Genomic DNA, 15,523 nt, shown 5'->3' with positions numbered 1-15,523 from the left:
GAGTGTTGCCACAAGTTTATTTATAATCAATTTAGAAAAACATTTGTACACCAGAATTGTGCTTCAAACCCAAGCATAACAATTGGAGTTTTTGGAATCTTCCTGAATATTGTCCCCTATTAAAAACAATTAGTGGCTAGACAGACTCATACAAACATTTTCACTATAAATACTAACTGAACACAGATTGATTTCTCTGAACTGGGCAGGTACTAAAATGTTTAATGGAAATAACAAAAAGCATGTTGATACAAATATCAAAATATTCTACCCCCAAAACCAAATATTTGACGCATACGATTCCAATAATTTTCTTTCCATCCTTCTTTTGTTTTTGTGACTTCTGCTTCTGGAACACCAGTTTGTTTGAGGTTAAGAGTTGTGGTTCCTTCTTTATCACTAAGTTCTATTGTTACTTGTGAATAATGTTCTGGTGGCCAGGTTTTTACACGCCATCTCATCACTAACTTTTGATCTGGTATCTGGAAATGGAAAAGAAGGTAAGTCTGCCTTTAGAAACACCATTGATGTCAACAAGTTTATACTTAATTGTTAAGTTACTATGATTTCTTCATTTATTTCAATGTAGTCATTTACACCAATATCTCCCATTCATGTACTAAACACAGTGTAGTAAACCGTTAACAACAGGGTCACACAGAACAGTGAAGTAGTAAACCTGTTAACAACAGGGTCACACAGAACAGTGAAGTAGTAAACCCGTTAAGAGTCACACAGAACAGTGTAGTAGTAAACCTGTTAACAAGAGTCACACAGAACAGTGTAGTAGTAAACCTGTTAACAAGAGTCACACAGAACAGTGTAGTAGTAAACCTGTAAACAACAGGGTCACACAGAACAGTGAGGTAGTAAACCTGTAAACAACAGGGTCACACAGAACAGTGAGGTAGTAAACCTGTAAACAACAGGGTCACACAGAACAGTGAGGTAGTAAACCTGTAAACAACAGGGTCACACAGAACAGTGAAGTAGTAAACCTGTTAACAACAGGGTCACACAGAACAGTGAAGTAGTAAACCTGTTAACAACAGGGTCACACAGAACAGTGAAGTAGTAAACCTACAGAACAGTGAAGTAGTAAACCTGTTAACAACAGGGTCACACAGAACAATGAAGTAGTAAACCTGTTAACAACAGGGTCACACAGAACAGTGAAGTAGTAGACCTACAGAACAGTGAAGTAGTAAACCTGTTAACAACAGGGTCACACAGAACAGTGAAGTAGTAAACCTGTTAACAACAGGGTCACACAGAACAGTGAAGTAGTAAACCTGTTAACAACAGGGTCACACAGAACAGTGAAGTAGTAAACCTGTTAACAACAGGGTCACACAGAACAGTGAAGTAGTAAACCTGTAAACAACAGGGTCACACAGAACAGTGAAGTAGTAAACCTGTTAACAACAGGGTCACACAGAACAGTGAAGTAGTAAACCTGTTAACAACAGGGTCACGCAGAACAGTGAAGTAGTAAACCTGTAAACAACAGGGTCACACAGAACAGTGAAGTAGTAAACCTGTTAACAACAGGGTCACACAGAACAGTGAAGTAGTAAACCTGTAAACAACAGGGTCACACAGAACAGTGAAGTAGTAAACCTGTTAACAACAGGGTCACACAGAACCTGTTGAAGGGTCACACAGAACAGAGCAGTGAACCTGTTGCAGGGCCACACAGAACAGTGTAGTTCTCAGAGTTGTAATTTCTTTATTTACAATGCATTGTGTAGCATTGGCGGATCCAGAACTTTGGAGTGGGGGGGGGGGGGGGGGGGGGCAATTTTTTCCAAACCCAAACCCTAACATATATATATTCGATATATCAGAATAAAATAAGATTGTTTCTCAATCTTTGGCGAAAAAAAAAAAGAATAAAAAACCTGTCATGTTGAGGCCTTTCTCTTGCAAGCTTGGGGGTCTCGGAAAGCGCTGTAAGCTTCCTCAGTTGGGTTCGGAGCCCCGACTCCAAAAGCGTTTTCTTGCATTCTTCACTGCAGAAATGCATTCTCCTGACATCTACAGCTCATTATTCATTCTATTATAAAGGACCTTTTGAATAATATTCTAATATGAATTTAAAGTCCCTTAATACATTGCTAATACAACCGATTTGTTCTTTGAAAAGATAAGATACCCCACATATTTAGATTAAGGCTTTGAGGATTGCCGCCGAAAAAAAATTCGATTAATAATATTCAATAGAATTCAAGTATAAATTGTGAGTTATAGTCCTAAATTTATTTAACTAGAAAAATATGAGATAAAGTAAAGGTTGGAAAAAGTCGACTAGGAAAAGATTATCTGGCTTTTGAACTCATCTCAACCGTGACTGTTATATTGAAAAATTTCGTTTGAATTATAACTTTTCCAAAGCAAAGTCTTTCTTAAAATAGTTATGATAAATTAATGTGAAATTACACAAACTCTGTCTGGAAAGGGGTTAAATGAAAACGATTAATCCTCGCTCCTTTTTATAATTTCTGCTAATGATTGCATTTTGGGCGACTCGATATAAGAATTTACTTTATAGCATATATAAATTATATTAGTGACAGATTTTTTTATTTTGTAATTTCTTACCATAATACAAAAAGAAAAAGTATTGGTTTGTCCGATGGGGAGAAGGTGATTGCATGTATCGCACTTCCACCTGTTTATATTATATAGATATTCGACTAATTTTGTTCACATACTATGATTTCTCCATTAATGTAGGACCGCCCCCCCCACTCAAAGGGTTTAGATGGGAAGGGCAGTAGAGGTATTCGCTCCTCCCCTTCCAATCGGCCAACAGGTGAACAACATAATATAAAGACCGGTTAAAATACCAATGACAAGTTTTAATCATATAGATATTTAATTGATTCTGTTAGCAAGCTGTGATTTCTACAAATAAATAGGACCGCCCCCCCCCACTCGAAAGCTTATGGTGGTGGTGGTGGTGGTGGGGGGGGGGGGGGGCGGATTGATGCCATCACCCCCTCCCGACCCTACCAAATCGGCCAAAATACTAGAGGGGGGGGGGGGGGCGAAATAATCTAAAAATAGGTTGAAATATAAATAATTAGTATATATTATTAACATAAGTAATAAATTCGTATACAAATTGTGTGAATTCTATACTAAAATTCGCCCCCCCCCCCCTTTTCAGGGTGGGGTGGGGGGGGGGGGGGGTCCGCCCCTCCCCCCCGGATCCGCCAGTGTTGTGTAGGTTACTTGATAGTAAGACATGAAAGCAATGTTTCTTAAAAAAAGTGAAAGACTTAGGACTTACTAATTCAACAAAATCTCCCACAATATTTCCTCCAGCTAAAGAAAACCTTTCTCCTTTAGTCGCATCAAATGTTATGCCAGATCCCATGTAAGCTTCAACCATCTATAGAAGTAAACAATAAATCAATACACAGACTTAACAGACAATGAACAAACAAAAGTTGATAACCAAACAGAAAAAAAAAAAAAAAAAATCCATCAAATAAAATTTGATTAAAAAATATGCATCAAGGTTTAAAAAATAATGAAACACTTTTATAATGCAACCACCCATCAAATATTATTGTGTTAAAGTTGACTGAAAAATGATTACATTTATTATGACCAATTCAAAAGGATTATTAATCTTATTTCAAGATGAGCCTATCAAACAGGAGTGCAACTTAGTTTAAAAAAAAAACTGAAACTCAACATGTATTCTTTGTAATCAACCTTGAAATAGAAGTACACAAACTTTCAAATCTGCTGATTACAATTCCTCAGTTCAAAATTTAGCAAAAAAACAAATGCACAATTTCAATTACATACTTTTTTTTTGTATATTTACTGCTACAAAATATTCATTATGAAATGAAAATTTAGAAAAAATCTGAGATTGAATAAAGTTTTGCAAAATAGCACCACATCGAAGAAACATAAAATAATCTTCCATTTAATACATAATTAGAATCTAAGTATGCCAATTAGCCCGCAAATCACAGAGGCGTAGTCTTGCATGTGCTTCACTGGAGTGTAGACTTTTGCATGTGATTTACTGGCATGTAGACTTCCATGTGATTCACAGAGGTGTAGACTTGCATGTGATTCACAGGAGTGTAGACTTGCATGTGATTCACTGGCATGTAGATTTCCATGTGATTCACAGAGGTGTAGACTTGCATGTGATTCACAGGGGTGTAGACTTGCATTTGATTCACTGGCATGTAGACTTGCATTTGATTCACTGGCATGTAGACTTTTGCATGTAATTCACAGTAGTTTAGACTTGCATGTGCTTCAATGGGGTGTAGACTTGTGATGTGCTTCAATTGGGTGTAGACATTAGTGTAGTGCATTATGACTAGCTTGTGCTTCAATGGGGTGTAGACTTGTGATGCATTATGACTAGCTTGTGCTTCAATGGGGTGTAGACATTAGTGTAGTGCATTATGACTAGCTTGTGCTTCAATGGGGTGTAGACTTGTGATGCATTATGACTAGCTTGTGCTTCAATGGGGTGTAGACTTGTGATGCATTATGACTAGCTTGTGCTTCAATGGGGTGTAGACTTGTGATGCATTATGACTAGCTTGTGCTTCAATGGGGTGTAGACATTAGTGTAGTGCATTATGACTAGCTTGTGCTTCAATGGGGTGTAGACATTAGTGTAGTGCATTATGACTAGCTTGTGCTTCAATGGGGTGTAGACTTGTGATGCATTATGACTAGCTTGTGCTTCAATGGGGTGTAGACTTGTGATGCATTATGACTAGCTTGTGCTTCAATGGGGTGTAGACATTAGTGTAGTGCATTATGACTAGCTTGTGCTTCAATGGGGTGTAGACATTAGTGTAGTGCATTATGACTAGCTTGTGCTTCAATGGGGTGTAGACTTGTGATGCATTATGACTAGCTTGTGCTTCAATGGGGTGTAGACATTAGTGTAGTGCATTATGACTAACTTGTGCTTCAATGGGGTGTAGACATTAGTGTAGTGCATTATGACTAGCTTGTGCTTCAATGGGGTGTAGACTTGTGATGCATTATGACTAGCTTGTGCTTCAATGGGGTGTAGACATTAGTGTAGTGCATTATGACTAGCTTGTGCTTCAATGGGGTGTAGACATTAGTGTAGTGCATTATGACTAGCTTGTGCTTCAATGGGGTGTAGACTTGTGATGCATTATGACTAGCTTGTGCTTCAATGGGGTGTAGACATTAGTGTAGTGCATTATGACTAGCTTGTGCTTCAATGGGGTGTAGACATTAGTGTAGTGCATTATGACTAGCTTGTGCTTCAATGGGGTGTAGACTTTGCATTATGACTAGCTTGTGCTTCTTGTTATGAATGGTGAGACTGAAGTCTGAGGAATTTTAGGTGCAACAGCCATTTTATTTTAACAGTTTTTGATTTGCAAAAATACTCCACTATTTTTTATTGATGTCTCTTCTCTTAAAGTTAGCTTTTGATAATTGCAATGCAGACATAGTAACATTGTAGATTTGGCAATGACCTAGGTCATCCTTTATTAGAAGTAGTTTCCATCACTAAATAATATTCATCTTTATCAGTGAATGCCTTTTTCAAGTTCTATGCATGCAACTAAGCATTTTACATTTTTTTAAAGTTAAAAAAATGCAAGACTAATCTTCAATTTTTAAAAGCTTGTAGTTTGCTTTAGAAGTGGAAGGCACTTAAAGTAGTCTGATACTTAGGAGAAGCTGTCTCCACAGAGCATACAAACAGAATTAACTGTACAGAGTGAAAGTATTTCATACAACTCAAAAGCATTCTTTAATGGAGGATATTTCTTTTTTACCCCATTTTTACATCACAGTATCATACAAGTCATGTGGCAAATATATGCATCAAACATTTATGTAAATCAACATTTAAAAAAAAAAATTTGCTTTCACTTAGCTATATGACATTAGTTCTGGTGATAAAAAGAGGTCAAACCATGAACCAATGTTTACCCAGGAAGCTACTTAAATCTACACAAATATCAAGGGAATAAACTATTCTAAAATGATAATACATAATAGCTTACAGGCTTAAATGTTAATGCTCGATAAAGATCTGAAGATTGACACTGAAATGTTTCTGTCATTGTTAAAGTCTTCGTATGAATACGAACACCAACATCTGAGGGTTTACTAGTCTCTGATGTGACAAATTTATTCAGCTCCACTTTTGGTTTAATCTGAAACAAAGATAAAGAATTGTTTCACTCAACATGACCTACTGTGATAAAGAATTGTTTCACTCAACATGACCTACTGTGATAAAGAATTGTTTCACTCAACATAACCTACTGTGATAAAGAATTGTTTCACTCAACATAACCTACTGTGATAAAGAATTGTTTCACTCAACATAACCTACTGTGATAAAGAATTGTTTCACTCAACATAACCTACTGTGATAAAGAATTGTTTCACTCAACATAACCTACTGTGATAAAGAATTGTTTCACTCAACATAACCTACTGTGATAAAGAATTGTTTCACTCAACATAACCTACTGTGATAAAGAATTGTTTCACTCAACATAACCTACTGTGATAAAGAATTGTTTCACTCAACATGACCTACTGTGACGTGACATCTAATGTATGTTAACAAGGACAAAGAGACTCACTTCTTTATTGCTGACTGACTGTGCAGTTTGTGTTTTTGTTTGATCACTGTTTTTTGTTGGGAGAATTATATTTTGACCATACTCTGCAAAGACAATTGTTAATGTTAAATTATTAGTAACTTATCAGTACACTATGTTAAAGGACATCTGAGAATGGTCCTGTACAATACACTATTGACCAATGTAGTACTGAAGATAACATTTTAATAAGTGAGGACATAGTGCACAATTTATCAAGCACTAATTCTAATGTCTTTATTTTGCAACCTTACCACAAAAGTCAATTATCCTATGCTTCAATTGAAGTGAACTAATTGAACTTACAGCTTGTGTGCTTTGTTATCTTGGATCTTTGAGCAACAACTGTCTACTACAGAATTCTTATCATAAAGACAAATACAAAAACAGACGAATCACCTGTTTTGAGATCTGTGATGTATTTTTCTAGCTGAGTTCTGATGAGTTTAGCACCTTCTACCCTAAATATATCTTTCAGCTCATGGGCTTCATTACAGCTTTTATCAGCAGTAACGTTAACCTTGACAAAAAAAAAAATCAATATATAGTCTAGTGCTGTTCCTAAACATAAAGTAGGCTCAAGGCTGTATGACAATTTTACAGACACTAAATGAAAGTAAAAATGACAAACTTATCGAAACAAGAAAAACATACAAATATTTTTAAAAAAAAAACGACGCTTATATTAAGTATAATTGTATCAATTAGTTTGGAATAGTCATGTAATTACGTTTCCGGCTGACTTGGACACAATAAATCTGTGCGCTTAGAAATATTTTTGATTGTTTTTGTTCCATTCTCCAAACCTACTCCCGTGTCTGCTGGACCAGTTGGGAAAGAGAAGGAGAAGAAGAGGGTATATTGGGAAATGGGTTACATTGTTGTTTTTTAAATGCATACAAATAAATGTTCACTTAGAATTAAAAGAGTCCTCAAGGGGACTAATTTAACTTATACCACCACATTTATCAAGTACTATTTCTTTCCCTTGTTCAAGGTACCAAACAAAATAATTAATTACCAATAGTTACTTAACTAATTGTTTGTTTTTTTTTTTAATTATTTATTTTTATCATTTCCTGTGTTGTCAGGTAAAAGAAATAATTTAGCAAAATTTCAGCTTAATCCAAGAATGGGTGTGGGAGAAATAACTTGTACAAACTTTTTGCCAGACAGACAGAGTGAGTTGATATAAGCTTTGTAATAAAATACAAGAGCATGTTCTTAAAATGACTTACACAAAAAACAAAACTCATGAACAATAAATATTTTCAAGTTCACTAAATTTCTGCAATCATCAATATTAATTTTTGAAACAGGATAAATATCCTGATAAAATGAGATAAAAATGAAAACAACAACAACAACAACAAAAAACTAACATCAATTTCACTAGCATCATTCTCTTCACTTAAGTTAGGTATCACAAATTGACCTTTGTAGGATTTAACATCATCTTTTAATATACCTGGGGGAAAAAAGTAAAAACAAATTAGGAAATTAAATACTAATATTAATTAAGTGTAGGTAAAATCTATTTGTTTAATCCAAATTATATCATAAATTTAAATATATACAAAAGAAGTAGTCTGAATCTATTGCATTAATTTTGTTATTAAGATCTGTTTAAAACATCCTATATTGGTTCTAACTTATATGGCTGCTCTGAAATGTTCATGGAATAAATGCAGCTGCTGCTAGTCAATCTCTTTCTTCATTTCTATTGGTACTATGACCAGCATTTAGTTCATTGGTGTGCTAACATTTACTTTACTGCTTTTTGGTAGCACTGAAACAATTTCTTTTGATGCCATGCATAGACTTAACTAGGATTTCAAAATCTCACAGGCTGGAGACAAAAACTATCACACTAAATGAAGACAAGTCAAACAAATGCAATAGTCATTAACAAGAGAATAAACCTTGAGATCATGCCATAAACAATGAAATAATGGACAAAAGTTGACTGAAATCATTATTTTGTATAAATACATTGGAAGGATGACTACTGATCTATTCAGATGTATTTCTTCTAGGAATGATGACAAAAGACATATGTTAGAGCAGTTCACTTAGTATCTCCCTGAAGTAGAAAGAATAGCCTGACACACACCCAAGTGAAGGCTGCTTTTGAATGCATAATTACTGATATTTGAATGTGGAGATCATATTCCACCCAGAACAGAAACAATGTCATCAGGGGTAGTATGTTCACAGAAAATGTAATGAAAGATATCCTAAAACCAAGTAAAAACTTGACTGTAATTCCAAAACCTCAAACTTCACATTTTTTAAATTAAAAAATGTATGTAAGAGCATTGCAAATGGTTGCTATTCCATTTTTTTTCAATAAGACACATTCTTAGAGATTCCTTCCTATACACTGACCAATGATAATTTATATTCTCTGTGTTGGGAATGTGCATTGAAGTAATGTTTTATACTCTTAAAACCTAAACAATACTACCATGTGAACTGCTGGCTAGAGAACACTACTAGGTGAAATATGGGATAGCAGTACACGAGAGACTGGCCAGCCAATAATACCATCCCAATGCCCAGAGACACAAAGCTTTTAAAATCTTTTTTAGCAGGAAACAAAACTATATAAAAAATTGGGAAGAAATTTGAGGAGTCCTGTCAAAATTTTAAGAGAATGAAAGCAATTTTCAATTTTCCCTTTAAAAAAGACTAAGATATTTTTCACCTTCACCTATCCCTTAGTCTGATGGACTGTTAGGCACCAGGAAAAATATGTTCGTTAACCATCATTCTCCGTTCTTCTCTGTCTTTTTGTCTTGAATAGAACCTCTTTCATTGGCATGCCTATCCATTCTTTTGTTTTCTTTATGTCTGCCTCTTCTTCTTTTTCCTGGTACTGTTCCCTGAAAAAATGGTCTGTGTAAGCCCTGAAGATCTTGTAATGTAGCCATAAAGTTTTAGTTTGTGTTGTTTTTTTCCTAGGATCCTTCTGTAGCATCTCAATCCCATTGCTAGGATCCTCCTCTATAGCTCTGCAGTCAGCGTCCAAGACTTGCAAGCATATAAGAATGTGGCCATGACCAGGGTGAGCACATCAGTCTGATTTTGGAGTCAAGGGCTATGCCTTTGTCTTTCCATATTATTTTGAGTTTTGCAAGTACTGCTGTGATCTTTTTACAAAATTGAATAGATTACTACAAACTAACAAAACAAATAAAATTTGCCATTTTTCCTCTTTAGGCCACAACTTTTTGAAGAACACCAAATGTAATGTGGAACCTTACCTGACCAGACTCCTTTGATTTCAAATTCATAAAAAAATATCAGTTTGGCTTTTCTATTATTAGCACTTGCCTCTCCTTCAATGCTTGTTATTTCTTTGATTTCACAAGTACCTAAAAGAAAAAAAAAATTTTAAGAGGTTTTAACCCTTTGATTTCACAAGTACCCAAAGGAAAAACAAAATTTTAATAATAATAATGTTTATTGTCCATATGGAAATTTGTCTTACAATTTGTGCATTACACCAAACAAAAAACATTATAACTATAAAAAACCAAAGTGTACATTCACACCAGACTCACTCAAAATTTACATGTGACAAAGTTTATACCAGATTGTTCTTATTTAATGATTTGATTGCCAGGGAAACAAAAGAGTGTTTGTGTCTGTTTGTCTTTGCTATCTGTGTCTTGTATCTCTTTTGTGATGGTAAATTCACAAAATCCTGACACAAAGGGTGATTCTTTATTTCGAGGATCTTGTTAGCTTTTTTATAGATGTTTGTCTCAAACAACTGCCCAAATGGGGTTTGTTTTTTGCCAATGATTGTACCAGCAGCATTTAGGATTCTATAAAGTTTATTTTTATTTTTAATGCTCAGATTGCCATACCAGGCAGTGATATTGAAACGTAAAATATTGCAGATATGAGCGTGATAAAACATAGCCAAGGCCTTTTCGCTAACATTAAACGAGGACAGTTTTCTTAGTAATCGTAATCTTTGCTGCCCTTTTTTTGCTGATATAATCAGTATTTGCAGTAAAATTTAGTTTATTGTCTAGGATAGTACCAAGGTATTTAAAGGTTTGCACAATTTCAATAGTCTCTCCAGCTACAGAAACAATATCATTTTCCTTATTTTCCCTACGAAAATCGATTATCATTTCTTTGGGGGTTTTTTTTACATTTAATAATAAAAAATTATCTTTACTGTATTTTTCAATGTGTTCCATTTCTTTGAAATACTCATTTATGTCTGAGCTCTCTGAGAGCAGGGCAAGAAGAGCCGCATCATCAGCGAATTTTGTGAAGGAGCAAAAAGGACTATCGGATTGAAAATCATTGGTGTACAAAATGAACCACAATGGCGATGTCACAGGCCCCTGTGTTAACTATGCGTTCATTTGAAATAACATTGTTTACCCTAACCCTCTGAGATCTCTGGGTCAAAAATTCATTAGCCCATAGTATTATGTATGGACTAATCTTCAACGCTTTCATCTTTTCAATTAGTAAATGAAATTGTATAGTGTTAAAAGCTGATGAGAAATCAATAAAGAACAATTTTACATAAGTGTTCGGTAAGTCCAGATGTTTTTTTGTAGACACAGTTTAAAATATTTAGGATGGCATCGTCTACACCTTTACCCTTTTGGTAAGCAAATTGTAAAGGGTCTAACTTATTACAAAGATCATTCAGAAGAAACATTTTAACCAATTTTTCTAAACATTTAGACACAATGGAAGTAAGTAAAACAGGTTTATAGTCATTCATTTCTTTCGGTTTGGAAACCTTTGGCACAACTACAATTATAGATGACTTCCACACAGGTGGTATCTCATGGTTTAGTAATGAAGTAGAAAAAATATCTTGGAAAGGTTCAGCTAGTTGTTCAGCACATTCTTTTAAGATTCGCCCTTTTATTCCATCAGGCCCACCAGCTTTCATTGGGTTGACTTTTTTAAAGAGGTTTTTAAAAAAAAGATATGGGAAGAAAAATATGGTAAAAGGCTGAACTTGCTAACTATGTTATACAGACAATATTTATTTATATGGTGTGGATGTTAGACTGGATATTGTTTTATAAGACAGACAACTAACCTTTTTCATGTTCAACTTTTAAATTTAGCAGTAATTCTTTAATTCTGTCTTTTGACCAATTAGTAGCATTTTTTTCTACCCTGAAAAAGAAAGATACAAGATACCAACATTTATAATATAGTTCATCAAAGGCTTTTTAATTGTAACCAACAGCAATTCTATCTAGGTCTACATCAGATATTAATATTTATTAAATAGCTATGTGAGAATTACTTATTTGCCACTTTCTGAAACCACAATTTTGATGGGCATTAGGAATACCAATTAAAATTTAGTTAATTTAACAACATTGTAATATATAGAGTATAGATGATAATATGAAATTAAATGAATCTACATCTCTATAAAAGCCAGGCAGTTGAGAGCTAAGCTAAATATATTAATTGTTACTTTAATAACAGAAAATGTGTCATTAAATACATTGAGATATTATATCTACTTATCTTATATAATACAGACAATACTTCAAAAAAGAAGATGATTATGTCCTACGCGTTATACACATGCAGATAGGCCTGCTTTTTTGTGCAGTAAAATAGTGGTTCATCTTTAAAAATCTTAATGCATTAATATACTCTATTAGCTGGTTATCAGTATAATGCAGGATGTTCCTTCAGAGTTAAAGATATCATAATGTACATTATAGCGCAAAAGTCCTCAATAAAGACAGTGATGGCAGCAGGCTGACAGTCCAAAGCGAATACTGCATGACCAGGCAGCCATATCTGTATCTATACACTAACATAAAATAATTAACAAGTCAATAAAAAGTATTCTTTTAAGTTTAAATAAGCAAAATAGTGCATTTTTTTTAAATTATAAAGATTTAAAAAAAATGAAGATAATTTTCATCAAAATCAAACAACAAAAGAGTCAATAATGATTAAGATATGAGGCTAGCCAGGTTCTATATATATGCACATTTCAGAAGATTATTAGAGGATAAGTAGAGGAGATCTATGTCTAGCATCTATCTACAATACCTAGAAGTAGTCTAGATTTCTAGATCTAGACTAGAAATTTGTAGGTTAAAAGCTGCACACTACAAACAATGAAACATAGTAACATAGCCTAGATCTAGTCTAGATATATTTAGATTCTAGTACTAGACCTAAGATTACTAGTCCTAGACCTAAAGACTACTAGTATTAGATTCTAAATCTATTATTCTATTATATAGAATATTCTAAACAGAATTTTTTTACCAGATCTGTCCAAATAACTTCTTTATGGGGAGCTATGTGCTCTCAGCGGGCGTCAACACAAGCAATACAAAGACTGACATTCATGGCTGGGAAACACTAGCGCTTAATCTCTCCTCATGGCATGAAGCCTGGAGTGTTGGAGTTTCGAGACACAAGGCAAGGAGAGTGGCCAGCATGAAAGAGCACATAGCCAACAAAGAGAGTAAAAGCAGGCCTATCTGCAGAAAACCCAACTTACTTATGTCATGTGTGTGGCCGACTTTTTAAATCGAGGAATGGACTTTACTGTCATCTTTCAGTTCAAATTAAATGAGACTAATGTGCTTCTCTTTGATGATGGAGTTATATATATTGAAGTAGATCTAGTTACTATCTCTCTAATACTAATAGAATTTTTGTAAATGCTCCTTCTTCCCTAGCGCTATTAAAGCATGGAATGGGTTGCCTGAGCCAGCCAGGAAAGCCAGTGACTTGGCAGAATTTAAGTCATTGGTTAAATGCATGTAATCAACTTCTCTTTTTAAGTAACATCTGTAATATTCATCACTATTATATAAGATAAGAAGACTAAATATCTAGATCTTGAAGAATCTAGTTACTAGTTAGTCTAGTTGTTACTCTCTCTCTAAATAGTTAGATCTACATTACTAGTCTAGATCTAGAATATTCTAGAATAGTCTGAAGTCTAGATTCTAGATCTATACTATAATTAGTATAATTAAAGATCTAGTGGAGTCTCGGTCTATACTGACTATACTAAATTTACTAATCATTCTAATAACTAATATGTAATACTACACTTAGAATAGTCTAGTCCAAATAGAATTGATTATTATTGATTATTGATGAATAGATGATCATATGATGATGATGTAGATTCTATAATCTATCAACTCAGACAACTGTCAGTCAAGTCAGTGTCATGAAATTTGAAATGATTTTTCATTTTAGATATAGATCTAAATAACAATGATAATTAAAATTTAATTTTAAAATTATAGATCTAGATCTAGTGAATTCTAGTGAGTAGATGACTAGAAATAGAAGAATGTAGAGTCTATAATAATTTAATTTTTATATTTAATATAAAATTATCAATTGATTTTTTTTTTAAAATTAGACTCTAGACAGTCTAGATCTAGATCTAGACTATAGATGTAGATCTAGATCTATATTATATAATTATAATAAATAATTTTATTGAATAGATCCCAGATCGCATACCAGTGCCAGTTATTAACATTAGTAGCATCAGGTCGATCCTCTACTATCCATCTGGGATCTCCTTCGCCCCACTTGGCCATATCGTTTTAAAATAGATGTAGATCTAGATCTTATTGAAATTATAAAATCAGACGGTGCTTTCGAACCAATCTTTTGTATAGACACAGGTCGGCATGTGTTTATCAAGGCAGTAAACTACGCGACTATTCTGGAAAGAAGATTACGAAGAGTCTAACATATAAAACCGGAAGTAGCATGTTGCTAACAACGACATCTTACGGGCCAATGATAGTTTTATCCCAATCTTTATCGGTGACCTAAAAATCAACTGTTTGTAACTGGTGTACTACTTGCATAGGTGCCCCACCCCCAGAAGGCAGCCTACAATTACATTTGAGTATGCTGTCTCAGGTTAGGTTGGGGTTACCACAGGGGCGGACTGGGTATCAAAATATCGGCCTGGGCATTACCATATAAAGCGGCCAACAAATGGCATGTCATATCATAGGCCTATGCGTATCCAGGATTTTTTGGGTTGGGGGGGGGGGAGATTTTTTTACCCCCCTCTGCAATATATATATATATATATATATATATATATATATATATAGAGAGAGAGAGATGAGTGTGTATGTGTATGTAATTATAATCTTCATTACATTCTGACCTTCATTCTTTCGGGCGTTTTTAGCCTAGAATAGGTTCTTCTTAGTGGAAGGACAGTACACACCGCCAAGGGCAGCTAGGGAGTCTGGGGGAGCACTGTGAGTTCCCCCAGCTGAGTCCGAGGCTATTTCCGTTACTTTAAGCTTTAAAAAATGCATATTCTGAGGTATCTACATATTCTGAGGTATCTACCTTGCTATTCTTCCGCTAAAAAATTCAAAAACCAAATCAGCTATTTACTGGACTTCTTTAATGGAGTCCAGCGCCAGGTAGAAAATGGTATCTATAGTTTTGCTTTAGTTTTTGGAGGGTGGGGGTGACAGGGAGAGGTATGGCGAGAATGAATGCTAGTTTGATATGATTGTTATATCCCCTTGTTATGAATGCGAAGTTATGCACGTGTTGTGAACTGAGTGATTAAGTCTATGTTGAATGTGCGAGAGAATGTGTTAGTCAGTAAGGTCTTGCTCCCGGTCCAGGAAGGTTGGACGTTTACTTCCTGGACTGGTATGTATGCATTTATATATTTATAAGTTGATGGACTGGTGTTTTGTTTATTAATATTTACTTGAGCAATATTGGATATTAAAATATTGATATATTCTTGGAGAGTTGGAGTTAATGTGTAGGCTATCTAGTGGTAACTGTTCTTATTTGAGTAATTAAACAAGTATTGTTAAGTGTTATTG

General features: G+C 34.4%; 1 protein-coding gene across 1 annotated transcript; it reads right to left on the bottom strand.

Moving 5' to 3' along the window:
* On the bottom strand, positions 1 to 14,405 carry LOC106065880 (activator of 90 kDa heat shock protein ATPase homolog 1-like). The gene is made up of 9 exons (XM_056024657.1): positions 14,169 to 14,405; positions 11,740 to 11,819; positions 9,920 to 10,030; positions 8,036 to 8,121; positions 7,053 to 7,173; positions 6,636 to 6,718; positions 6,045 to 6,197; positions 3,296 to 3,397; positions 1 to 482 (listed from the first exon to the last, which is right to left on the bottom strand). Exons 1-9 carry the CDS (start codon positions 14,246 to 14,248, stop codon positions 258 to 260), a joined length of 1,041 nt encoding a protein of 346 aa, XP_055880632.1. The 5' UTR covers positions 14,249 to 14,405; the 3' UTR covers positions 1 to 257.
* Positions 14,406 to 15,523: the final 1,118 nt, after the last annotated feature.

The sequence above is a fragment of the Biomphalaria glabrata genome, chromosome 3 (genome assembly GCF_947242115.1).
Source record: "Biomphalaria glabrata chromosome 3, xgBioGlab47.1, whole genome shotgun sequence".
NCBI lineage: Eukaryota > Metazoa > Mollusca > Gastropoda > Planorbidae > Biomphalaria > Biomphalaria glabrata.
Note: the sequence above shows the minus strand (reverse complement) of the source record. Positions and strands in the feature narration are given on the sequence as shown.

What these genes read in the sequence shown, in the direction of transcription:
- LOC106065880 (XM_056024657.1), bottom strand. Translation starts at nt 14,248, where the DNA reads ATGGCCAAGTGGGGCGAAGGAGATCCCAGATGGATAGTAGAGGATCGA. An exon ending in AATGTTAATAACTGGCACTG is followed by an intron (nt 11,820 to 14,168) that starts GTATGCGATCTG and finishes TTTCTTTTTCAG; the next exon opens with GGTAGAAAAAAATGCTACTA. An exon ending in GAGCATTAACATTTAAGCCT is followed by an intron (nt 3,398 to 6,044) that starts GTAAGCTATTAT and finishes TTACTTCTATAG; the next exon opens with ATGGTTGAAGCTTACATGGG.